The sequence below is a fragment of the Salvelinus alpinus genome, chromosome 17 (assembly GCF_045679555.1).
Source record: "Salvelinus alpinus chromosome 17, SLU_Salpinus.1, whole genome shotgun sequence".
NCBI classification, from domain to species: domain Eukaryota; kingdom Metazoa; phylum Chordata; class Actinopteri; order Salmoniformes; family Salmonidae; genus Salvelinus; species Salvelinus alpinus.
The window spans coordinates 1,047,835-1,075,403 of record NC_092102.1 but is presented as its reverse complement, the minus strand read 5'-3'; the positions used below and the strand labels follow the sequence as shown (position 1 = coordinate 1,075,403).

Here is a 27,569-nt window from a genome sequence, read left to right as displayed (position 1 = left end):
AGGAAAAGAGAGAACGTCAGAGACTGCTCAACCACTGTGTAGCATTCAGTCAGTCAGACGGCTCTAACACACTCCAACAGTCCAAGTCTATCAGAAGGCTGTGACACACTCCGGTGCTCTGCATCCACAGTTCCACACACAAGATTCTAATAGGATCCTCTCCACCATCTCTCACCCGGAGACACAGAGGAGCCACGGAGTCTGATCACTGTCTGGCCCCATATGTCATTGTCACATCGCCACAGTTACCATGTGGGGTTTTACACTGCAAATTAAACTGTAGCCTATACTGTAAATAGAGACAGTATTTGCCTAACCTTCTACTGGAAGGGTGTTACACATGTACCGGGAGCTGAGAATGAAGGTGAAGAGGTGGTGAAAGATTGGTCCTTGTTGGTAATTATGACGATTAACAATCAATACATTCAGTGAGGAAAACAGAGACGAATGAACGTTAGGTTATAAGCTTCACCTTTTTTTCTTAGTAAGGCTAGTGGGGTCCATGACTGTTTGACAGAGGAAGAGAGAGAGAGGAAGAGCGAGAGAGAGAGAGAGAGGAAGAGCGAGAGAGAGAGAGAGGAAGAGCGAGAGAGAGAGAGAGAGGAAGAGCGAGAGAGAGAGAGAGAGAGAGAGGAAGAGCGAGAGAGAGAGAGATGAAGAGAGAGATGAAGAGTGAGAGAGAGAGATGAAGAGAGAGAGAGAGAGCGAGAGAGAGTGGAGAGAGAGAGAGAGAGAGAGAGTGAAAGCTGAGAGAGAGAGAGCTGCGACAGAGAGAGCTGCGAGAGAGAGCTGAGAGAGAGAGAGCTGAGAGAGAGAGCTGAGAGAGAGAGAGAGGAGGAGATCGAGGGGATGGTGCTGAAAGGGAGCTGTTATTGAAGTAATACAACATCGGGAGGATGATGCGTTGACAAGCCACATCGTCACCATGGTTACGGGTTTCCTGTGTGTCACAGCTTTCGTATTTCCCTTTTACGAGGTGGGATTGAGAGAGGAGGGGGGTAGAGAGCACTGGAGTATAGGGAAAGAAGGATATAGATGGAGAGATAATTAGAGGAATGGATAGAAGGATGGGCTGGTGAAAAAGGGATGATGAAAGAGGTGAGGGCTAAGGGGTCAAGGGGGGGGGGGGGTTTCAGCAGGACCTGCGGATGAAGAGGGTGAAAGGGTTTTAACAAAAATAGAGAAAAACAAGATAGGGTGAAGAAAATATGGTGGGAGCAAGTAGAAGGGGATGGATGAAGATAAGGGGATGAAATAGTGTGGAGGAGGAGGAGGCGGCTGTGCTGACTGCAGGGGAAAGATCACGTCGTTAACCCTCAAGACCTCTATTACCGTCAGCAGACAACCAGCCACTGAGGCTAACCCCAGAGCAGGTGTCACTTAACTGAGGCCAGCACTACAGTGGGAGGGGGAGGAAACCCTGACCTGGGAACAGACCTTGGCCCTAAATAAAAACAAGGAAGCTTTGTTTGTCCACATTGCAAGATCTACATCCTCACATCCAGACTAAAATGGATGGGTCTGTGTGTGCCTACAGTACATAGTACTGTGTAGTAGTAAGAGTGTAGTACTGTAGTAGCATGACTGTAGTAATGTGGCATTGTAGAAGAAGTGTCGTAATATTTTAAGTACTGTAGTAGTATCAGAGTGGTGTAGTAGTGTTGTAGTATGAGCAGGGTTGTAAATGAAGATAGCCCAAGGCTAGTACTTTTCAGACTGGGCTAGTAAAAATGGTGGTCTACTAGCTTGCTATGCCAGTGCCCAAAACCCTTAATTTCCATACCAGAGTACAAGTACAGCAGGGTAGTAGTATACATGTAGCATCTGAGTATTGCTGTCGTATGACAGTAGTATCAGTGTTGCAGTAATATTTGCGTGGCAGTGTATTAGCATAGCGATAGCGTCTGAGCAAAGCAGTGAATCAGCTCCAGCGCCCCCAGGATCCACTGCTGTTCTTTGACAACTGGGCCCTCTAATTAATATACATCAGCAGCATTCTAGGCTACTATGGCACTGACTGCAAGATGGTGGCAGTCAGGACACGACAACAGCTCTCTCTCGCTCTCTAGTCTCTACCCTCGCTCTACACAGACAGAGCAAAACTCCTTGATTCATGTCGAATCCATGACTCCATTTTCTCCCTTTGACACACAGTCACACAAACAGCAGCAGGAGACATTCCTCAAATGCTATGCATGAAAAGCACCATGCTGATGGCATCAGACCTCGATGAAAGAGAAAATAAAAACCTCATCCTTCCTATGGTTGGCATATATACACGTCAAAACTGTATAACACTGTCCTCAGATCATCAGTCTTTATCTAGCAAGTGAAAATAGCTCTGATAAATAGGGGAATTGCAAAGGAGATATTAATCAACTAATGATTGCATGGCTCAGTGATGGTGGAGCTCGAGCTCTGGCTGCCAATTTCCTTATTAAGTGACATGGCTATATAAATAACCATTAGACAAACAGAAGTGTGAGTGTGTCTGTGTTTGTCAAGGCTAAGAGTATGAGTCTGAGTGTGAGTCAGTGAGTGTATGTGCCTGAATGGGACAGAAATAGCCTGAGCTCAGCACTGCTACCTCCTGCAGACAAAGACTAATAAAACTCACTCGTGTAGCTACTCTCTCTCTCTCTCTCTCTCGTGCTGCAGTCTGATGTAGCAGCCCAATGTGAGAGGTACATGCAACTAGCTACATGTAGCACAACTCCACTCATAGCCCTATACGAGTGAAAGGAGACTAGACCAACATGAAGTCAACCTGCTGATCTAGGCCTACATGAATGTCTACACATCTGAGCCAATGAGAATATAGCCTTCAGAGACATTTTGAGGAGACAAGAACAACAAGTATCTCTTAGGGGAGAAAATATTGGTCTACTCCACTGTCAAGTTGAGGTCTGCCACACATTATGGATAAATAGATGTTGACATGCACACACTCCGTTGCTTTCCTGGGCTAACATAAAGAGAGCTTTTCTCCATTGAAACCAGACACATTAAAGCTATAGAATTCCCTCTGCCTCTGCACCTTCGATGAATTGCTCATAAATGATTCACTATGCATGCTGCTGCTCGAAAACTTTGAAAACCACCACCATGACCACAGCACATCCTTTTACCACATTGATATTTACACAATATTCCTTGAAGGCTTTTCACCTTCTTCTCATACATAAACACACACACACAAATATTGAAAAAAGGTAGGGTAAAACATGCACGCACACACACACACCACAGTTTGTATTGCTATCCTTGTGGCGACCAAAGAATTGATTCCCATCCAAAATCATATTTTCCCTAAACCTAACCATAACCCCTAACTTTAAAACTATACCTAACCACTAACCCTAACTCCTAACCTTAATTCCGTTCAACTGACGACGGGGTCAGCCTGCAGGCGCCCGGCCCGCCACAAGAAGTCGCAAGAGCGCGATGAGCCAAGTAAAGCCCCCAAACCCTCCCCTAACCCGGACAACGCTGGGCCAATTGTACACTGTCCTATGGGACTCCCGGCCACGGGAGGAACCCACAAACGCACACACCTCTAAGTCTGTTGATCAATGTGTTACTGATGGGCCACTGGTGACCCTTAGACCCTGCAGCAGATAATCGATGCCTCCCTCTCGGTGCCCAATCTGTCAATCAGTCAAATCCCCAACTGGTGCCACAGAACAGTGGATTGGTCCAGCCAGCCAATAACGTGAATGAGGGTTGGGGGGGGGGGGGGGGTGGACTGACACGATACACATTAGACATTGATTAAAAAAAATACATTAAAGTAGTCTTTGATTTAGCTAGCAAAATGCTTTAAATACTCAAACTGAAAAATGTGTGGCCTGCTGGAGGTCATTTTGCAGGGCTCTGGCAGTGCTCTCCCTTGCACAAAGGCGGAGGTAGCGGTCCTGCTGCTGGGTTGTTGATCTCCTACGGCCTCCTCCACGTCTCCTGATGTACTGGCCTGTCTCCTGGTAGCGCCTCCATGCTCTGGACACTACGCTGACAGACACAGCAAACCTTCTTGCCACAGCTCGCATTGATGTGCCATCCTGGATGAGCTGCACTACCTGAGCCACTTGTGTGGGTTGTAGACTCCGTCTCATGCTACCACTAGAGTGAAAGCACCGCCAGCATTCAAAAGTGACCAAAACATCAGCCAGGAAGCATAGGAACTGAGAAGTGGTCTGTGGTCACCACCTGCAGAATCACTCCTTTATTGGGGGTGTCTTGCTAATTGCCTATAATTTCCACCTTTTGTCTATTCCATTTGCACAACAGCATGTGAAATTTATTGTCAATCAGTGTTGCTTCCTAAGTGGACAGTTTGATTTCACAGAAGTGTGATTGACTTGGAGTTACATTGTGTTTTTTAAGTGTTCCCTTTATTTTTTTGAGCAGTGTACTTAAAGCTACAATATATAACTTTTTCAGTGACCTGACCAAATTCATATAGAAATGTGAGTTATAGATCTTTAATTCCCGTAGAAGGCAAGAAGGCAAGAAACGATAGATCTGTTCTATGTGTCCTATTTCTAACGCTTCCCGTTCTGAAATCTTGTTTTTGCGTCATTAACACCAGCTTCTAACAGCTGAATATACAATATTTTTGGTTATGGAGAATATACTTCACAGCGGTTTAGATGGTACAATGATTTCTACATAAACTGAAATTAGGCGAACTGTTAGAATTTTAGTAACCAGGAAAAGGCAGAGCGATTTCTGCATCTTTAAGTATGAAATGTAAAACAATATATAATAATCCAATTCCTTATATAAAGCAAACCAGACAGCACCATTTTTTTTAATTTTTTTTTACATTTATGGATAGCCAGCGGCTGTCACAAATCCCGCCGAAGATGGTGCCTCTTCCTGTTCGGGCGGCGCTCGGCGGTCGTCGTCACCGGCCTACTAGCTGCCATCGATTATTTTCTTTTTGTTTCTGTTAGTTTGGGCTGATTGGGTGCACCTGTTTTGAGTTTAGTTTTGTGGGTAGGCTATTTAAGGGCAGTAAGCCCGCTGGCTTTTGTGCGGGCTTGTTTCTCTGTTATTTGGTGTTGGATTGTATTGTGGGTTTATTATTTTTTCTGGACAGTTTAGTCCTGTGTTTTTGGACTCGCATCTTCATGCGCCCGTGTGTTTAGGGCATGATCATTTTTCCCTGTCTACTGGAAAATAAATCCACGTTCTTGAATCCCTGCTCTCTGCGCTTGACTCCTCCACCCAGTACTCCTAGCAGCTCTGACAGCGGCACACTCCAACAGTCAGACATAATTTACAAACGAAACATGCTTGTTTATTGAGTCCGCCAGATCAGAGGCAGTAGGGATGACCAAGGATGTTCTCTTGATAAGTATGAATTGGACCATTTTCTTGTCCTGCTAAGCATTCAAAATGTAACTTTTGGGTGTACTTTTGGGTGTCAGGGAAAATGTATGGAGTAAAAAGTACATTATTTTCTTTAGGACTGTAGTTAAGTAAAAGTAGTCACAAATATAAATAGTAAAATAAATTACAGATTCCCACAAAAACTACTTAAGAAGTACTTTACACCACTGGTGCTGGACCTTGATACTGCAAAGCACAGCATTGCCCCTGGGTTGTTATGTAACCAAGTGGAAAATCTGTCAATATTTCTGAGATACTCAAGGAATAGGAAAAAGACCAGACACCTAGACAGACCTATGGCACACAGCAACACAGGTACAAGCTAGTGCCCAGATGATTGCCCTACTGACTACAGTAAAATCATCAGGTCAGGACCAACTATCTCCAGATAAATTACCCCGTGACCACTGCTTCCTACAATCCATTCATTCACACTAAATCTATTTCATCCAGAGTTTAACCATTCATTCCTATCACTGCTGCACAGGTAAACCAGGAAAACATGTCACTTCCACCTCTACAAACTGTGACACATGATCTGACCTTTTTTAAATTTTGTACATAATGTTGATGCTACCGTCTCTTACCAAAAAGAGATTCTGGATATCAGAACAGCGATTACTCACCTCGAACTAGACAAAGATTTTTTATTTAATGAGTGACAAGAAGGATATAATGTTGCTCCCATACAAGGTCCAAATCCCTGTGACTGGCATGAAGAAAAGAAGGAAATACAGGGGGCAGAGATCAGGGTGCCTTGTGAGATTTCGTTGGCGAGTGGGTAACCCGCATCTACCATACGATCTATTGGCCAACGTGCAATCACTGGAGAATAAACTGGATTAGCTCCGTTCGAGACTATCCTGACAACGAGATATTAAAAACTGTAATAGTTTATGTTTCACCAAGTCGTGGCTGAACAATGACACAGATAATATACATTTGGTTGGGTTTTCCGTGTATCGGCAGGACAGAACAGCTACGTCCGGTAAGACGAGGGGTGAGGGTGTGAGTCTATTTGTCAATAACAGCTGATGCGCGATGTCTAATATTAAGGTAGTCTAGAGGTATTGCTCACCAGAGGGAGAGTACTCTAGACCACCTTTACTCCATACACATAGACGCGTACAAGGCTCTCCCTCGCCCTCCATTTGGAAAATCTGACCATAATACTATCCTCCTGATTCTGGCGTACAAGAAAAAACTTAAGCAGGAAGTACTAGTGACTAGCTCAATACGGAAGTGGTCAGATGACGCGGATGCTACGCTACAGAATTGTTTTGCTAGCACAGACTGGAATATGTTCCAGGATTCGTCCAATGTCATTGAGGAGTATACCACCTCAGTCACTGGCTTCATCAATAAGTGAATTGACCACGTCGCCCCCACAGTGATTGTACATACATATCCAAACCAGAAGCCATGGTATACAGGCAACATCCGCACCGAGCTAAAGACTAGAGCTGCCGCTTTCAAAGAGCGGGACACTAATCCGGAGGCTTATAAGAAATCCCGCTATGCCCTCAGACGAACCTTCAAACAGGCAAAGCGTCAATACAGGACTATGATTGAATCCTACTACACCGGCTCTGATGGTCGTCGGGTGTGGCAAGGCTTGCAAACTATTACACCCTACAAAGGGAAACCCAGCTGCGAGCTGCCCAGTGCCTAGCGCCTACCAGATGGGCTAAATGCCTCATATGATCGCTTCAAGGCCAGCAACACTGAAGCATGCATGAGAGAACCAGCTGTTCCGGATGACTGTGTCATCACGCTCTCCGTAGCCGATGTGAGCAAGACCTTTAAACAAGTCAACATTCACAAGGCTGCGGAGTCAGACGGATTACCAGGACATGTACTAAGAGCATGCGTGGACCAACTATCTTCACTGACATTTTCAACCTCTCCCTGACCGAGTCTGTAATACCTACATGTTTCAAGCAGACCACCATAGTTCCTGTGCCCAAGAAAGAGAAGGTAACCTGCCTAAATGACTACCGCCCTGTAGCACTTACGTCGGTGGCCATAAAGTGCTTTGAAAGGCTAGTCATGGCTCACATCAACACCATCATCCCGGAAACCCTAGACGCACTCCAATTCGCATACCACCCCAACAGATCCACAGATGACACAACCTCAAATCGCACTCCACGCAGCCCTTTCCCACCTGGAAAAAAGGAACACTTACAGTACCAGTCAAAGGTTTGGACACACCTATTCATTCAAGGGTTTTCGTTATTTTTTATATTTTCTACACTGTAGAATAAAAGTGAAAAGATCAAAACTATGAAATAACACATATGGAATCACGTAGTAACCAAAAAAGTGTTAAACAAATCAAAATATATTTTAGATTTTAGATTCTTCAAAGTAGCCACCATTTGTCTTGATGACAAATGGGTTTGGCCGGCAGGGATGTCCTTGTCCCATCGCACTCTAGCGACTCCTGTGGCAGGCTGGGCAAATGCACGCTGGCACAGTCGCCAGGTGTACAGTGTTTCCTCTGACACATTGGTGTGGATGGCTTCCGGGTTAAATGGGCATTGTGTCAAGAAGCAGTGCGGCGTGGTTGGTCGTGCTTCGGAGGTTGCAAGGCTCTCGACCTTCGCCTCTCTCAAGTCCGTACGGGAGTTGCAGCGATGAGACAAGCCTGTAACTACCAATTGGATACTACGAAATTGGGGAGAAAAATGGGTAAAAGTATTTTAAAAAGCTTCCTGACATCCAGGACCTATATACTAGGCGGTCAGAGGAAGGGCCCAAAAAATGGTCAATACTTCAGTCACCCAAGTCATAAACTGTTCTCTCTGCTACCGCACAGCAAGCGGTACCGGAGCGCCAAGTCCAGGTCCAAAAGGCTCCTTAACAGCTTCTACCCCCAAGCCATAAGACTGCTGTACAATTAATCAAATGGCCACAGGAACTACTTGCATTGACCCCCCCCCCCCCCCTTTGTTTTTGCACTGCTGCTACTTGCTGTTTATTATCACTTTACCCATACCTACATGTACAAATGACCTCGACTAACCTGTACCGATGCCTCATTATTGCTATTTTGTGTTACTTACTTAAATAAATAAAAATATTTAGTAAATATTTTATTAAGACCATTTTATTAAAACTGCATTGTTGGTTAATTAAGGGCTTGTAAGTAAGCATTTCACGGTAAGGTTTGTATTCGGCGCATGTGACAATTTTATTTGATGCCGACATCAAATTTTATTTGTCACATGCGCCGAATACAACAGGTGTAGACCTTACCGTGAAATGCTTACAAGCCCTTAACCAACAACGCAGTTCAATAAATAAAGTTAATAATTACTACATAAAATATATATATATATTTTTTTTTTTTAAGTAACACAATACCACATGCCCTTTCCCACTTCCCCTATAGCAGCAGTTCTAACACCTGCCTTTCATCCCTGTCTTTCATCCCTAGATAGAAAGAGTGCGGCTGGTTGCTGGCAGGAGACGGTAACCATAGAAACCTCCCGCCGCTGCTTTGCTCGCTTACCTGCTCTTGTATGAGCTGAAACAGGGAGCTTCTATCCATATACTGGCCAGGGAGTTGAGAGGAGCCGCCGAGGACAAGGGCATAGATAGGGAGGAGCAAGCGGGCTGCTGGTGGTGGTTGGGGAGAAGGGGACGGGGACGGGGAGTGGGGTTGGGGGAGGTAGGAGCGGGTGACTAAATCGTAGCGTCAGCCCCCTCCACTACACGACACGGCTACGTCCCCTGCTCAAAGGATGGCGAAACCCGGATAGCTTGATTCCTGGTGGCCCCTTGGTCTCCTGTTAGCGCCGTGGCTAACTAGCGTGGTAATCAGCAGCGTCTGTAGTGGTGGCAGGGTATTCTGTGGTGCCAGTGCTGTGTGGAAAGGAGGCAGCCCAGCAAAACAAGCAAACAGCAGATTCAGCAGCTCTCATTCACTCACTCTCCTCCTCGCTAACCTCTGCCCTGCAGCACTGACTGCTCCCTCTCTCCTCACTGACACTGCACTGCCTGCATACCAATGAGGCAGGGGAGGGAGGTGGCTCCTCTCGGCCAATGGGAACCGGAACAGGAGGGGCCACTGGCTGCAGCTCCTTTCCACATTGCAAGGAGGGCGTCTTGAAGAGGAAGAGAGGATGAGCTCCACTGCGGCTGTGTGCCTACTACAGGCTCAGATAGGGATGCACGTAGGCACATCTAAAACACATACAAATGGACAGAGAGAGAGAGAGAGAGAGAGAGAAAACACCTAAGCTACTTGCGAACAGACTGAATATATGCATACATGTACAGTACATGCAGGCCTATCACATATTGTAACAGAAACGTGAATATACATCACACTCAGATGCACACAGGAACCACACAAATATTACACTAAAGCACACTTACAGAACCATGACGAAATACCCTTCCTGTGTACCCCTTTACGCTAATCATACACACAAAGACATATTATAGCACATGCAATCATACACACACAAACATGCATGTATTATTGACAGAGACAGTTTGGATGGCATACCAATTCCACCTCCATGGTATCGCATAAATGAATACAACTGCAATAACATTTGGGCAAAAATCCCTGGTGTACAATTGATCATTATAAGTAAAACCAGTACAAAGCCTTTATGTTAATCCCATGCATAATTCATGTAAATTACGAAGAGACTGGTGTATGGGGACCTGAACATAAAGGTCGGAACATCAGATTGATGAATGGCGACTCATAACCCCTTGTGTGGGCAGCCTTGGTAGGAGCAGTGCCATTACCAGACCTATTTCCTTAGAAGAGAACACATTATTATTCCATATGCATGTATACATCATAACCACTTCTCTTAAGGACAATGAGGATGGCTGGGGATACAGTAAATCCTGCTTCGTAAAGTGAGCTGGTGTATTCGCTCCAATTGAAAGCTCTAGTAAAGTTGCTGTGGCTCAGCTATGACCTGACAGTGTATGAGGCCATCAGAGTGTGACAACAGGTCAGGATCCCCTCTCCGTCTACAGTCCACTGTCCCCTCTCAGATCCAGTGCCAACTCCCAGGTCGTATGATTCTCTGCCTCTGGCCCAGTGACAAGACAGAGGCTCTCTGTCTGTCTATCTCATAATTGCACCACACACTGTGACTCTCTAGGTCTTGGTGAATACAGTACCGGTAAAAAGTTTGGACACACTTACTCATTCAAGGTCTTCTTTATTTTTTACTATTTTCTACATTATAGAATAATAGTGAACACATCAAACCTATGAAATAACACATATGGAATCATGTAGTAAGCAAAAAAGTGTTAAACAAATAGATTTTATATTATTCAAAGTAGCCACCCTTTGCCTTGATAACAGCTTTGCACACTCTTGGTATTTCCTCAACTAGCTTCATGAGGTAGTCACCTGGAATGCATTTCGATTAACAGGTGTGCCCTCAAGTGCAGTCGCAAAAACCATCAAGCGACATGATGAAACTGGCTCTCATGAGGACCGCCACAGGAAAGGAAGACCCAGAGTTACCTCTGCCGCATGAGGATAAGTTCATTAGAGTTAACTGCACCTCAGATTGCAGCCCAAATAAATGCTTCTCAAAGTTCAAGTAACAGACACATCTCAACATCAACTGTTCAGAGGAGACTGTGTGAATCAGGCCTTCATGGTCGAATTGCTGCAAAGAAACCACTACTAAAGGACACCAATAATAAGAAGAGACTTGCTTGGGCCAAGAAACAAGAGCAATGGACTTTAGACCGGTGGAAATTTGTCCTTTGGTCTGATGAGTCCAAATTTGAGATTTTTGTTTACAACCGTGTGTCTTTGTGAGACGCAGAGTAGGTGAACGGATGATCTCCGCATGTGTGGTACCCAACGTGAAGTATGGAGGAGGTGGTGTGATGGTGCTTTGCTGGTGACACTGTCAGTGATTTATTTTTTATTTAAGGCACACTTAACCAGCATGGCTACCACAGCATTCTACAGCGATACGCCATCCCATCTGATTAGCGGTTAATGGGACACACCTCCAGCCTTGTAAGAACTATTTGACCAAGAAGGAGAGTGATGGAGTGCTGCACCAGATGACCTGGCCTCCACAATCACCCAACCCTCACCCCAATTGAGATGGTTTGGGATGAGTTGGACCGCAAAGTGAAGGAAAAGCAGCAAACAAGTGCTCAGCATATGTGGGAACTCCTTCTAGACTGTTGGAAAAGCATTCCAGGTGAAGCTGGTTGAGAGAATGCCAAGAGTTTGCAAAGTTGTCATGAAGGCAAAGGGTGGCTACTTTCAAGAATCTCAAATAGAAAATATATTTTGATTTGTTTAACACTTTTTTGGTTACAACATGATTCCATATGTGTTATTCCATTATTCTACAATGTAGAAAATAGTAAAAAAAAAATAAGAAAAAACAACAACCCTTGAACGAATAGGTGTGTCCGAACTTTTGACTGGTACTGTACAGTAGATAATGGTTGACCCTCTCGCTTTCAGATGTCCGGCAATTGTAAGTGGGCAGTGTGGGGAATCACCCGTATGATGAAAATGACCGCCAAATTAATCGGGTCACTATGTGACATAGTTTTAGTCCAAAGTGCTCTATTTTATGCAATGTCCAGGGTTGAATATGGAGGGAGAAAGAGATATTTGGAGAGAGATAGGATGCAGTAGAGAGTGAAACCAGTGGGAAAGAGAGAAGGACCAAGGGAGAGAGTGAGATGAGAATGGGGAGGACAATTAGAAAGTGAAAACAAGTGAAAGAAAGTGAGAGAGAGGGAGGGAGGAAGAGCACAAACAGATGAGAGATTGAGCTCACATTCTTGCAGCATAAAATGCATTGAAGTTATTCTTTACAGGATGGAGAATTGCCTATGGTTGAGAGGTTTTGCCACCACCCAGATTTAGACATGGAATGTGTGTTGCTCTGTAACATCTCTGCAATGTTCAAGTCCCAAATGACGTGCTGAACTGTTAAGAATATCATGCCACATTTCAACAATTTGGTGTCAGGCCAAAGAGGTTTGTTGATTGAGTTGAATCAAGCCTCAGTCCTTTTAAGCAGTTTCCAATGATACGGGTGGCACTGGAATAGCTGGGGAAGTGGAATAATAAACTCAGAGAGGAGTGGAGAGCCCTCTCTCTGCAGAAGCCAGGGCATTCAGTGAGTTTGTTTTATACAGGACCTCCCGCCCTCACCTACAGTCAACCAATCATGTCGATGCGGAGCTATATGGAGCCCTCTGTATTGTTAAAACATTTGAGAGGGACACAACGATGTGGTACCGAGCTCAATTTAGCCTCTGCTTGACTCTGGAGACTCCGCAATTGCGTCACACCATCCATATAGCGCTCCGACCACATTTTCGGTTTGGATCAAGCGTAAGAGCGAATTTATGCTTGATCCGAAAATGTGGTCGGAGGCGCCATATGGATCACCTTGTATTGACCTTGTAGCGCCTTTGGTGCGTCTTTCCGCCAATTTAATCTCAGTTAAGCATCCGAGCGAGCGAAACAGCGCCCCCTATGTCTCAGTATGTGTAGACCATGAATCTGATGCTGTGTGGACCAAAATAAATGGCATGTCATATTATTTCTGGCCAGATGGCATCACATATATGGGCTACATATAGAGGGGCGCAACCTTTACACATTCTTGGCAATCTCTCAACCAGCTAAATGAGGTAGTCACCTGGAATGCATTTAAATTAACAGAATGATGCGCTCTATCTTGGCCTTATCAATACTGAATTGAATCTCAGTTATTGACAACGTTTGGCATGTCCATGGCTCAGGCATAATGCCATTTACAGTAGCCCTAGCCCCTATATCAGTGTGAATGCTATGTTTAACAGTATATTTCCATATTGAAGCCATGCAATTGCTTTCAACTAGTGGACTGAAACATGTTCAACATATTTAGCAAAGATGGGATAGGCCTACATTTTGAAGCAACCACATATTTCGCGATGGGCCATGTTCCGATTGGCCAGTGATAAGTCAACCCTCAACACGCCTAGAAATGATTTATTCATCAAAAAACACCCTTTTTGTGGCAACGCCAGCTACTGCACCAATAGTTCTCGCTGTGAAAATATCTAAAATATTTCTGACACACCCTGGACTGTAGCTCTACCACCAACGCTAAGAGGGTTTGTTAAAATAGAACCCAGAAACTAAAATGCATGTGTTATAAAAATACAATTTCAAAAAGATAATATACGGGCAAGTGCTCACGTTTCTGCCAGTTGAAAAGGCAACATCAGTTCTGCAGTCAGTACGAATCAGACACACAGACTGATTCAGTGGTTTGGGTCGAGGTCAACCTATATAACACCCATTGAGGATAATATTCAACATTCCAAAGCAGTTCTGAGGTTGGACTCCATGGCTGGTTGCCAAGATAATTTGGGTTGGTTGTTGGACTGGTAAGTCACAATTGCACGTCCAGCAGAGAGGCCAATGTAAACGTCAGAATGACCATGCAGCGCCTTTTACTGTCGCAGTTTATCTAGGTCAAATAAATTATCAATATTTTTATTTGGATGGGCAAGGAGGGCTGCAGCTCAAACTCAAAGTAGACAGCCCTCGGCCTTATTCATTTGGGGGAATCCCCGCGGACATATTTGTCGTCGTTTCAAATTAGCCAAGCAAGGGAAGTTTACAACGTTGCCTGAAACGATGATTGTACATCCGCTAAGAAGTCTGTCAAAACTAAAAACCTCCATCAATATGGAGTCAACATACAAGTGTAAGTAAAAATGAATGTAAATAAGTTAGAAATTGTGCTACCAACGCGAAAACACATTTCATAAAAGTATTGACGTTTTTGTTTGGTAAGCTTTTGGAAATTGTAGAAATAAAACATTTTCCTTCTTCAGAAGTTGCTAGGCAGGCTAACGTTAGTTAGCTAATTCATTTGCTAGCTATCATACAGTAGGCATATATTAATAACTATATAGTTAATATAAGTAGACATACAATCATAAATGACTGTAGCACATATAAAGCACCCACAAGCTACCGGTGGCTGAAAACACAATCATCGCGGGATGAACGAGTGATGAATTTCTGGGTATGGGCGTTCCATTTAAAAATCATTCCTCCCTCGCCCATTACCCTGCAAGTGTATACTCGTCAGACGTCATGAACGTCTTCAGAAGTGCCCACTTAATTTTAAGGGCTGAGGGGATAGGGTGTGTCTTTAAGTGTTTGGAATTTAACCGAGGTATGGTAGGGCGAGCCATGCCACCTAAGGCCCGCCCATAACGCTGTCCCTGCCCACCTACTGTCCACCAATCATATCAATGCAGAGCTATAAGGAGCTATACTGAGCCCTCCACATTGTTAAAAAAGGGTGGGGCGCAAGGCGTTGCAGCATGGAGCTTGATATCGCCTCCAGATCAAGCATAAATCGTCTTCAAGAGTAGCCTACGGAGGGCTTGGTTTTTAATCATATGAAACGGTAGACAAGCAATTGTTACAGGAAAATAACTTCTAATTACAAGGGTCACCATCTTTCGTTTCATGATGGGCATATAGACACATGTAGCTTTTGGAGGGGTTTTACCTAAAAAAAAAAAATGGGAGCTGTCTAAAACAATGTAGGCACTACAATGCATAGATGAAAAAGGGTATGTCAGCTCACTGTTTTGCTGCTCCCAAACTTGATATTTTAATAAGGATTTGGTAGTTAAGATCTATTTCAAACCCTTTATCTTAAGTACTTGGCAATGCAGGAGGGGGGGCTATTGTTGGTTTTATATCAAATGAAACGAAATGGAAAAAAACAAGTATTTTATGTTTCTAAATATTATGTTTACTGGCACCAAAAGCAAATTTCGTGTTCGGTGTGCACATGGGCACTGTGCGTCGCAGTTGGATAGACTGAGCTTCTGCTGTCAAAATCCATGCCATGACATAACCAACCGCGTTCCAACCACGTTACTGCTAAGATCAGCTTTTGGTTGGTCTTAAATATCCCCACCAGTGCTGTCTGAAATTGGCACTTTGGCGCACGTTTTTAAGGACACACCTCAGATATTGCCACCCCTCCCACCTCGGCGCAAGCCAGCTCATATAAAACAGGTAGCCTACATTACCAATCCTGGCGCACATGTTGGAAAACAGCAGAGTGCTGGCTTTAAAAGGTTGAAAATACCAACGGACGTGCTTTTGACAATTGGGCTAGTTTACCGCCAGCTGAAAATAGAGCCACCTATCTAAAACTAGACACTGGTTTATCTCACATCTTCCTTCTGGCACAAGATTAAAATCCGGACTGCCCAGGTGAGAATAATATAGGTGGCAAGGGAACCCTAGACTGTACTGTATGCAATATGTAGGCTAAGGGTAAATTACTGTTCTAGTGCCCCTATTAGGGGGCTGCTGCCATCTATTGGTGAAAAGGGTTAAAGTCAAGGACCAACTGTAGAGAAAAGTCTGGGACCAAACAGTATTTGTTTTCCTTCAAATACCTGAGGTGCATGGGTGGGGTTGGACTTTTCCCCATTGGTTCCATTAAATCAAGAAGCTACAGTATATGAATCAAGTGCACCTCAAGTATTTGAAAGAAAACAAATAAATTACCATTTCAAACCTGTCGTGAGTCTGTCAGTCACCAAACAAGCGTCATGTATGAACCTTAACCAATGCTCACACATCATGACATTGTTAGTCTCTGTAAATAACTACAGGTTTATAAAATAATTATAACGGTTATAATGGTTTTATAATCCCTCAAGCTCTCGTGAAATATGACCAAAATATCTAACCTTGACACCGAATCAGAGCAGAAAGAGGTAGGCTTCATCTACATGACCAGCTTTAAAAAAAGTATTGGACAGCTGCTGCTGGTCTAAAAAACAATACACCATTCAGCCACACAACTATACTGCATTTATTTACTGAGAGCTGGAGAAAATGTTGCCTAATGTTTTTAATGCCCATGATTTATCGCTAAGATGTACACTAAGATGTAAGCTGCCCTAGACAGAAAAAAGAAGCCTGCTGAGCGATGAAAGGATTAAAGGCCTTTCGTCAAATCGTGATACCATCAGAGGACCATGATAGAATGGCTACAGCATGTGATCAAATTGAAAGCAGTCCAAATACAGTCAATTTAAGCATTAAACGGAAATGAAACAAACATACCGATATCAACTCAAAAGCAATAAAGAGTAAGTTAATGGTTATACCCTTAATATGTATCAAAGGCATAGCCTATAATAGCCTTGATCAGACAAAGTCTGTTGGCTTGACTGAAGGCACACAGGTGCATCTCGGATGATGTCCAATGAGGGGGCTGTCAGGAGAGGAGGGGGTCACAGCTGTCACAGTGGCAATAATTAGCTGATCTAAATACTGAGCTCAGGGGGAGACGGGGAAGCTATGGAGCAGGAGGGTAGAGCGTTTCAAAGAGAGACTTGGCGTGGGCCACAAACCACTGTGCTTCTGTTGGCTCAGACGGACACTCTCCTCATTGTGTGGCATTGCGTGTGTGTGTTTGAGTATTGTGCTGCAGTCAGCAGAGCACTTGTTCTCCGTCACCTGCTCATACAGACACACAACCATGTGTTGTCACAACTGTCAAAGGGAACACACACTAACGGCATGTGTGTGAGTGAACACACTACAACTGTTTAAGGACAAAACATTACAACAAAATAGTTTCACAGTTGTATGGAGCACAACAGCATTGGTTGCTGTCTCTGCCTGGATCAACAAGACTAACACCTCTTCTAATACATACGGTTTGAAGTACACTCAATAATGTAACAAAGAGGACACCATAACATCAACTCTCAACCCTCATACAGCCCCTGAACCCAAACCAGACCCTCATACATCCCTTGCACCTTCAGCAACATTCAGTAAATGGTTAATTTCATCTGTACTCACTTAATCTGCAGGAATCCTACACAGTATCTGCAGTTAAGAGGGTTTCAGGTGTCAAGCTTTCATAGCTTTTCACCCTAACAGCTACAGACCTATATCTATCCTACCCTGCCTTTCTAAGGTCTTTGAAAGCCAAGTCAACAAACAGATTACCGACCATTTCGAATCCCACCATACCTTCTCCGCTATGCAATCTGGTTTCAGAGCTGGTCATGGGTGCACCTCAGCCACGCTCAAGGTCATAAACGATATCTTAACCGCCATCGATAGGAAACAATACTGTGCAGCCGTATTCATTGACCTGGCCAAGGCTTTTGACTCTGTCAATCACCACATCCTCATCGGCAGACTCGACAGCCTTGGTTTCTCTAATGATTGCCTCGCCTGGTTCACCAACTACTTCTCTGATCGAGTTCAGTGTGTCAAATCGGAGGGTCTGTTGTCCGGGCCTCTGGCAGTCTCTATGGGGGTGCCACAGGGTTCAATTCTTGGACCGACTCTCTTCTCTGTATACATCAATGATGTCGCTCTTGCTGCTGGTGATTCTCTGATCCACCTCTACGCAGACGACACTATTCTGTATACTTCTGGCCCTTCTTTTGATACTGTGTTAACAACCCTCCAGGCGAGCTTCAATGCCATACAACTCTCCTTCCGTGGCCTCCAATTGCTCTTAAATACAAGTAAAACTAAATGCATGCTCTTCAACCGATCGCTGCCTGCACCTGCCCGCCTGTCCAACATCACTACTTTGGACGGCTCTGACTTAGAATATGTGGACAACTACAAATACCTAGGTGTCTGGTTAGACTGTAAACTCTCCTTCCAGACTCACATCAAACATCTCCAATCCAAAGTTAAATCTAGAATTGGCTTCCTATTCCGCAACAAAGCATCCTTCACTCATGCTGCCAAACATACCCTTGTAAAACTGACCATCCTACCAATCCTCGACTTCGGTGATGTCATTTACAAAATAGCCTCCAAAACCCTACTCAATAAATTGGATGCAGTCTATCACAGTGCCATCCGTTTTGTCACCAAAGCCCCATATACTACCCACCACTGCGACCTGTACACTCTCGTTGGCTGGCCCTCGCTTCATACTCGTCGCCAAACCCACTGGCTCCAGGTCATCTACAAGACCCTGCTAGGTAAAGTCCCCCCTTATCTCAGCTCGCTGGTCACCATAGCAGCACCTACCTGTAGCACGCGCTCCAGCAGGTATATCTCTCTGGTCACCCCCAAAACCAATTCTTCCTTTGGCCGCCTCTCCTTCCAGTTCTCTGCTGCCAATGACTGGAACGAACTACAAAAATCTCTGAAACTGGAAACACTTATCTCCCTCACTAGCTTTAAGCACCAGCTGTCAGAGCAGCTCATAGATTACTGCACCTGTACATAGCCCATCTATAATTTAGCCCAAACAACTACCTCTTTACCTACTGTATTTATTTATTTATTTTGCTCCTTTGCACCCCATTATTTCGATCTCTACTTTACACTTTCTTCCACTGCAAACCAACCATTCCAGTGTTTTTTTTAATTTATTTTTTTACTTGCTATATTGTATTTACTTCGCCACCATGGCCTTTTTATATTTTTATTTATTTATATATATATTTTGTTTGCCTTCACCTCCCTTATCTCACCTCACTTGCTCACATTGTATATAGACTTATTTTTCACTGTATTATTGACTGTATGTTTGTTTTACTCCATGTGTAACTATGTGTTGTTGTATGTGTCGAACTGCTTTGCTTTATCTTGGCCAGGTCGCAATTGTAAATGAGAACGTGTTCTCAATTTGCCTACCTGGTTAAATAAAGGTGAAATAAATAAAATAAAATAGAGAGAAAGAAGTACGCTACATAGATCCTTTGCTGTATTTGCTTTGGACCCCAAGACAATGGTTCCATAGCAACAATCCAGTATAAACACACACGCTTTGAGCAACATGGAGAACAACTTTTCCCATAATGCTGCATGAGAGGACCAGAGAGGTTTTAAAAAGCTAAAATTACTAGTTGGCAAAGGGATGAATTTAGACTTAACTAAGACAAAGTATTTCGGACATGTGTGGTTCTCCTCTACGAATATATTGAAGTAGGCTTTTATGTGCAACTTTAGACCTCACTTACCTACTTCTTAAAGTAGTGTGAACTTTATTTTAAGAACATGCAGGCACTGCATTATGTCGCTATTACACTGAACAAAAACACAACATGTAAAGTGTTGGTCCCCTGTTTCATGAGCTGAAGAAAATATCCCAGAAATGTACATAAAGCTTATTTCTCTCAAATTGTGTGCACAAATGTGTTTCCATCCCTGTTAGTGAGCATTTCTCCTTTGCCAAGATAATCCATCCACCTGACAAAACTACACATTTTAGAGTGGCCTTCTATTGTCCCCAGCACAAGATGCACCTGTGTAAAGATCATGCTGTTTAATCAGTTTCTTGAAATGCTATTCCTGTCACAGAACACAATGCCATAGATGTCTCAAGTTTTGAGGGAGCGTGCAATTGGCATGCTGACTGCAGGAATGTCTACCAGAGCTGTTGCCAGAGAACTGAATGTTAATTTCTCTAACATAAGCCGGCTTCAATGTTGTTTTAGAGAATTTGCCTCATGTTTCAGCATGATAATGAACAGCCCCATGTCGCAAGGATCTGTACACAATTCCCGGAAGCTGAAAATGTCCCAGTTTTTCCATGGCCTGAATACTCACCAGACATGTCACCCATTGAGCATGTTTGGGATGCTCTGGATTGACGTGTACGACAGCGTGTTCCACTTCCCGCCAATATCCAGCAACTTTGCACAGCCATTGAAGAGGAGTGGGACAATATTCCACAGGCCACAATCAACAGCGTGTTCAAATCTATGCGAAGGAGCTGTGTCATGCTGCATGAGGCAAATGGTGGTCACACCAGATACGGACTGGTTTTCTGATCCACGGCCCTACCTTTTTTTAAGGTATATGTGACAAACTGATGCATATCTGTTTTCCCAGTCATGTTAAATCCATAGATTAGGGCCTAATGAATTTATTTAAATTGACTGATTTCTTTATATGAACTGTAACTCAGTAAAATATTTGAAATTGTTGCATGTTGCGTTTATATTTCTGTTCAATGTATATACAGTATATGGGCATGGCAGGGAGTTGTCATATATGAAATGCTGAATAACGAGTCAATTGTGTTTTGTCAGTAGGCTGCACTGTCTGCAAAAGTGTTTGATGTCTGGAAGTAAATCATACACCTGCAATAATAAGCATTGATAATAATAATTAATAATAGGCTAATAATGTACTTATTATTAATCATTCTAACAATCATCACCTATATTAATTAATATTTGTAAATGAACTATCTTACAATCACAACTGACACAGAAACGGGAGCAAAGACCGAAATATGGCACTATTACGCAATGATTGCGAGGTGTTACAAATGGACTTCCTGTTGTTAAACTACACAGATTCATGTAAAGGCATATTTACAGTTGCCATGGGGCAATTCATTGATTCTAAAATCCTACGGTTGACTGCTGATTCAGTACCGCCATTACAGTGTTAAGATAATCAACAGAAAAAATGCGATGGATTCTGTTGACCCAACAACGGGCCGTCCATTGTTAAAGACGTCCCTCTGTCGGTGAAGGGAGGGAGTGGTCTGTTAGTGCGAGAAATGCGTTTGGGTGCTGTTTTCAGCACCAAACCACATAGGCATAACCACCGACTGAAGAACTACCTTTCTCCCGACACTTTTAAGTGTTCTGTGACCATAATGAAAATAAATAAACACATATCGATTAAGAAGGCCATGAAAGAGGTCGACCACTTCTGCTCTCAAATTGCTGGCACTCGTCAACAACACAGTGAATAGGAATGTTCAATAAATTACCGAACGACAGTGCGCGCGCATTCATTCGTTCATCTAGCGCGTCCCCTCATGAGCACTCACTCACTCATACTCTCGCACACATAGGCTACTCATCAGAGAGAGGGAGAAGGAAAGAACGAGCGGGTCAGAAAGGGGAAGAAGGAGGGAGCGCATACAGCAAAACTATATAGCCTAGGCCCCTCTGTGCAGGGTATTCCAAAATATTTTGAAAACATTTTCAAATTACATAGAACATAGCCTACACTAGCAACATATTGGCATAACTAGATATTCTACGACTTGAGTAGTTGTTTAAACTGATAACATCACCTGCTAGCCTAAACCGTTTTGACAGTGTTATGCGACGTTATGGACTAACTGCAAAGTGGCTATGATGTGAAATTCAGAATAATGAAAATGACAGGTCAAAATTAATTGATTGTAAACAGTCATAAAGCCCTTATAGCAGAAAATGAACAAAAAAAGTAGTAGGAGATTGACTAAGGGATCCAAGATGGCGTTTAGGCTACAGGGGAAATATATCAGATGAACATCTAAAATAAAAACAACCAATTGGAATGTTTCCTGTTGTAACAAATGTCGCCTATATCACTGCGCATTATACATGTATAGCCATAGGAAATATGTGATGATCCACACGTAAATTAGTCATGTCGTTCAGTCGGCTCTCCTATAGCCTACCAGCCAATGAACAAAAGAATGTCATGAATGCGCCCTATGTTAAATGATAGGGTGGTTTAATATAGATAGTTGTCGCACTCACACTTGAGCGAATACCCCGTCAAATATCAGACAATCATGTTTCTTTTATGAAAATGGACAGATTTCGTGAATTATTATCAGAGAACCAGATCTTTGGAGGTGTTGGCAACTTTCCTAACAAAGGAGCACAGTCGCGAGGAGCAATAGTGCCCGTTTGTTTATTTCTAATTCCGCCTTAAAACATCAAATAAATTGAATGTAACCATTCCACTAAATCCTACATAAATCTATATTAACAACAGATGCTTTATCCATACATCAGATAGTCTGTCATTTAATTTATAGGAGGTTTAACACTAAATAATCTCAACCACGTCACTCAAAGTCAATGGCCGGGCTGTGTTAGTTCGAAAATTATTTCGGTGTATTAAAAGCAAAAACTAGCTTTTGCACCGGTCAACCCATGTGCATTCGTTAAAGTATTGATTCGTCTTCATTATGCATTTGTCATTTTAATATTCGGTTCCGTCTGTTTGGGTCAATTTAATAGGAATTCTGCAAAATTGATCACAACGCGCTGTGCTTCGGGTAGGTTTTCGGGAAATAAAAGTTTGTCGGTCAGCGAATTATACAAAAACATTTATATGACAGTGAAGCCCAAATTGTCTACTTTCAAACCATGCGGTTTTGTACACATATACAATGCCAGACTTTTTACATTTTGAAAGAGTTCGAGGATGAAGAAACACAAACGGGACTGCGCGAGTTCCATGGAGCCTGCTGGATCAGCTGCTGGCCGTTGGTGTTCTCAATCACGTCCGCGCTTAGGCTTCATAAAGTCAGAGGAGCGCTTGTAGAATAATATACATTAAGAGAGAATCAGATGTGACGCTCCATCGTGTGTGTCAAACATATAGTACTCACAACTTTTTTATTATAAGCTTTGCGTTCTCACAAACCAGGACCTTTTCTGGAATATTATACGTTTGGAAATATTAATTTAGAAACTTGTGACGCTCTGTGACAGACGTTTGCCGGGAATACTTGAACTGAACCTGCATATTCAACCAATTTTAAGAGTCAACAATGGCAGAGACGGTGGCAGCTCCAGCCCCAAAAGCTAAAAAGGCGAAGGCACTCAAGAAACCTGCTTCACACCCGAAATACTCGGATATGATTATGGCGGCCGTCCAGGCAGACAAAAGCCGTGGAGGTGCGTCCAGACAATCTGTCCAGAAGTACATCAAGAGCCACTACAAGGTGGGAGACAATGCCGATTCCCAGATTAAGCTGTCTCTGAAGAGGATGGTGAGTGGCGGGGTCCTGCGCCACACCAAAGGCATCGGCGCATCAGGCTCCTTCAAACTGGCTAAAGCAGAGGACACCAAAAAGGCACCTAAAGCTAAAGCCGTTGTGAAACCAAAGAAGTCGCCTGTGAAAGTCGCTAAGCCCAAGAAGGTAGCAAAGCCCAAGAAGGTGGCCAAATCACCAGCAAAAGCCAAGAAAGTGAAAGTGTCAGTGAAGAAAGTGAAAAAGTCCCCGAAGAAAGCGGCACCAAAGCCCAAGAAAGTAGTAAAGAAAGCCAAGGTGGCAAAGCCAGCCAAGGCAGCCAAACCCAAGAAGGCCAAAGCTGCAAAACCCAAACCCAAGGCAGCAGCCAAAAAAGCCGCAAAGAAAAAGTAAAATGGACATTACAGAGAGACTTGTAAATACTTTGAGGAAATGTTTCTGTATATGTCATCTTATTTTTGTATGGTCTCATGCGAATTGATCCGTTTTTACAGATTGTTTTCCACTCCATTGCACTATATGATGCTGTAAAAAGTGGGTCTGGAATTAAAGCATTTTTTTGTAACAGCATTAATTGTTAGGCTACTATTTATTATTCCTCTCTGAACCTTGGAAACCTGAGGACCTGTTAGAAAATGTATGTGACACTAATCGGGAATTATTATTGATTAGGCTATTGGAACAAGTGAATAGTTCTTGTTCTTTGTGCAAGAGGTCATTCTGAAAATGCACTTGTTTCAATAGCGAGCATTGTTGAGCTACACAATGTATAGAAGAACTGTGTAGGCATGGACGTCAGCAAGATTTTCAAGTGATGGTATGGCTCCAAATGCGGACTCTGTGCTACTTTTTTGTAAACCAACCATGCCATGTTCCATTAATTCAGTGTATTTGTAATGAACTGTAGACTATGTATTGCATCACTTTTGAAACTGTTTATACTGTAATACAATAAACTTTTCTCATCTTCTAAATATAATGTACATTTATTAGTCGCATTTTACGCATGCATACACCGATCAATTACCAACAAATATGACAGTATTAAGAATGAAGTTTTAAGTAGTGTTGTTAATAAATTAGACTTTCTAATTCTTTATGTTCTCAAGGTTCTCAATCTTTGAAGAATGTACATTTTCTAAATCCTGAAACAAGCCCAAGGACCCTATCTAAAGGCCAGGAACTTAGTAGCTCAGTCATTTTTTTCTATACTGATGACTGGACATAGCTCTGAGCAATAGGTAAAGCAACATTCTTTGTTGAGCGGAGCATTTGTTTTCAGCTTTTTTTCTGTCCTACTGTACAGTGCAGATGGGAATTGGAAAAGGAGAGGACGCAAACCCTAAAGAAAACAAATGTTCCTACCTGAAGTTAACTCAAACTCGATACTTCCATCTCCTGGTTGCGCTCTGTATTTTCGTTCCCACCATGTTGTTGAAGCGGTTTAAAGGGCAGCAGTTAGAAAGCTTAAAAGGACAAGAATATACAAATGTTATTTTCTTCAAAGTAGTCCAATGGGCATTTCCAACTGAGACTTACCCCACACTAAATAGTCGAGTCGACAGTTAATGTGAGTTTAAGTGTAATTTTTCAGGAAATGGCGTTTCCATCAGGAATGTGACACTAAAGACCTGGGGCAAGCAGAATTCCAGAATCAACATCCTCTGCATCATCAAGACAGTTGCTTTGTGAGAAGGTGTTAACCCATGTTCACATATGGCCATTTTTTATGTAAATAACATCTGAAAACTACCAGTGGCCTGGCCTTGGCCCCAAGTCAGATCAGGTCCACTGAGGCCATGGGCCTAGTGAGACACTGGAGCTGGGCTGTGGAGGTGTAAACAGAAAGTCTAAACCATTTTGGTAAAACACGGGTAAGTCTCTGGTGAAAATTCACCAAAACATTTATTTTCTATTACTTCTTAACTTTGAACATCAATATTTCATTTATTCTACTTACTGCTTGTAAAAAAGGGAAGCAGTCTTGGTTGGTGACAGGTAAGAGTAGACCTAGCCTATGAGTTCCATTTGTCACCTATAGCAACAGCTATTTTGCATTCAGCAGTCCAAAATGTCAAACATGCACTGGAGTCAAGACAGAAGTCCATTCGAACTATAAAATATGTTTTAAAAGGTTTGTTTGTCACTTTGTTAACGTTTTTTTGGTCACAATATAGTGAAATGCCGGTATAGTATATATACCTGCAAAGTGCCCTAATTAAATTCAGGTGATGCTGAATGCTCAAGTGCAAAAGAGCACAAAAAGCATAACCAGACACACCATTATGTTAGGCCAGATCATCTAACACCTTTATGTCAAACTTGTACAATTGTGTAGAGTTTTGCACACAATCTATTTGAACATTTTGGACATTAGCCATTTGCCTTTGGGCCTTCACATTTAGCACACATTGAACACAAAGCACCAGTGTGCACACACACCAACACACACAAATATCCCCACTATGACAGTCATGGATACATGTTTGGCAAAACGTTCAACAATCCACATTTTTCTTTATTTTTTGTTGTTGATAAAAACAATGGCAAATTAAGTCATACAATCAAAATCTTGACACACATATCCATTTATGCACACACGCAAATGAACATGTGCACACACACACACATACACCACACACACACTCAATTCATGGCTGATTTAGCGGAAATACAATTTGGGGCCTAAGTTCCAATTTGTGGTGAATGCACGTGAAAGATAAGACGAGGCAGATATTTTCCTTTGAATGATAATTTGGAGTGTTAATTTGCACGGGGCAGGATTTAGTTTTAATATCATGAAATAAGAATGACAGAAAAATTATTTGGATGTTTTAACACTACTGATTTCCTTGAGTAAGGAGGATGCATTACAGACTTCAGTGTGTCTTTTTCATCAATCTGATACAATATAATCACTTCTCTTCATGCACAACAAGACATTGCTTCCTCCACAATTCTTATCTGGCAAGCCACCACTGGTGCTATCAGAGAACAAACCTCTTAAAAAAACAACAACCTGTACATTAATAAATTGATCTAGTTCGTTTCACCCACAACCCTAGTAGAGCAGAATCTAAAGGAGTGATAGCTGGTATTTTACCGTTACTGTCTGTAACATGGAGGCTTTTGAATTTGGCAAATCAGGTCTGAAAGTCTATCTCAGTGGCTTGTTCAGTGGGAAGACAAGTTCCGCGGGGCTCCTTTTGGGACTTCCAGCAACTTCCCAGCATTGAGCTAGAGTGTCTGTTGCTCGGTTACGTCCTTGCAGCAGGTTCCTACATAGCTGGTGCTTTAAGGTCTTGGGGTTGCTTGACAGATGCATTCGGACCCTCTGTCTTCACTCCCCCCCGGTTCGTGATTCGAACTGTATGAATTCGCCATGTTGCTCTTTGGTTTCTAAACAACACCAGTCTTTCTGTTTGATATGTTTTTCCAAATTCCTATCTCATTTTGGATTTATTTTATTTTCCTTTAGAAATACTGCATATTAAAAATAAAATATATCTATGCATTTTCCTCCTGAACACCTTGTGGATGCATGTGGAAATGTCTTGGGTTTGAAATGTTCTACCTTCCTTGTATTTGCATATCCTTATTTGATAAAGCACCCATATATTTGGGAGGGTACCTCCTACGCCTGGAATTTTACATCATAAGGCAGAGCAAGCAAGGTAGGAGGTCAGAAGAGTGTGAAAGAAATGGTCACAAGCCTCTATTTTGACTAATATAACTAGTCAGTGAAGAAGACCTGACTATCCGGAGTAGCCGGGAATAGCAGAATAAAGATGAGGAGAGGGACGGGGGAGTTTGGTGTATGAATAACGATGTAGTAAAATGGATGAGTTTTGTCTGTCAGGTCTAGATGGCTAGTTTGTCTTGATGGCTAGTTTATTTAGACGGTTGGTCTGGAGATTGGGGTTGAGAGAAAAAGAGGGGGGTGGGGCTACAGTCAGGAACCCAGTTATTTCTGTCAGGTGAAAGCTCTGTAGATGGCAAAGCCTAGGACTGTGACTACTGCTGCTCCTAGCGTCACTCTCAGCCAGAAGGAGGTGTGGCTCATGTCGGAGTCGTTCAGGTGTCTGTGGGGGGGGGAGACAAAGTAATCAATGAACTGACAAATGAAACAGCATAAAGGTTCAGACCACTACAGAGTATAAACTAAAATGTGACATGAAATTCTAGTTTCTCAACACTGAAACGCCAAACTATAGATGAAATGGTGATAAACAGAGATAATTGTTAGTCATATGTGACAGTCAGTGTACTAATGCGTACGGGAACATGGCGGCCCAGGCCAGCTTGGTGTAGATGTTCTTGCTGGTGGAGTCTAGGGACAGGCCGGAAAAGGGGAGTGGCGGAAGCAGCCGGTGTTTGTAGTGGTAAGAG

At 42.9% G+C, this 27,569-nt stretch overlaps 2 protein-coding genes and 1 long non-coding RNA gene across 3 annotated transcripts in view; 1 reads left to right on the top strand and 2 right to left on the bottom strand.

Annotated features, from left to right (window-relative positions):
• Window positions 1-9,400, bottom strand: part of LOC139541925 (rhomboid-related protein 1-like) — a 73,885-nt gene extending 64,485 nt beyond the window's left edge. Inside the window, exon 1 of the mRNA XM_071346825.1 lies at window positions 8,912-9,400. Coding sequence (XP_071202926.1) covers window positions 8,912-8,950 — 39 coding nt within the window. The 5' untranslated portion in view covers window positions 8,951-9,400. The remainder of the gene's footprint in view (window positions 1-8,911) is intronic.
• Window positions 9,401-22,743: 13,343 nt separating this feature from the next.
• LOC139541922 (histone H1.0-B-like) lies at window positions 22,744-24,154 on the top strand. The gene has a single exon (XM_071346820.1). It carries the CDS (start codon window positions 22,977-22,979, stop codon window positions 23,571-23,573), a length of 597 nt encoding a protein of 198 aa, XP_071202921.1. The 5' UTR covers window positions 22,744-22,976; the 3' UTR covers window positions 23,574-24,154.
• Window positions 24,155-26,630: 2,476 nt separating this feature from the next.
• On the bottom strand, window positions 26,631-27,560 carry LOC139543225 (uncharacterized). Its single transcript, XR_011668624.1, has 2 exons — window positions 27,459-27,560; window positions 26,631-27,262 (listed from the first exon to the last, which is right to left on the bottom strand). It is a non-coding gene; the product is annotated as an uncharacterized lncRNA (long non-coding RNA).
• Between the last annotated feature and the right edge of the window lie 9 nt (window positions 27,561-27,569).

What these genes read in the sequence shown, in the direction of transcription:
- LOC139541922 (XM_071346820.1), top strand. Translation starts at nt 22,977, where the DNA reads ATGGCAGAGACGGTGGCAGCTCCAGCCCCAAAAGCTAAAAAGGCGAAG.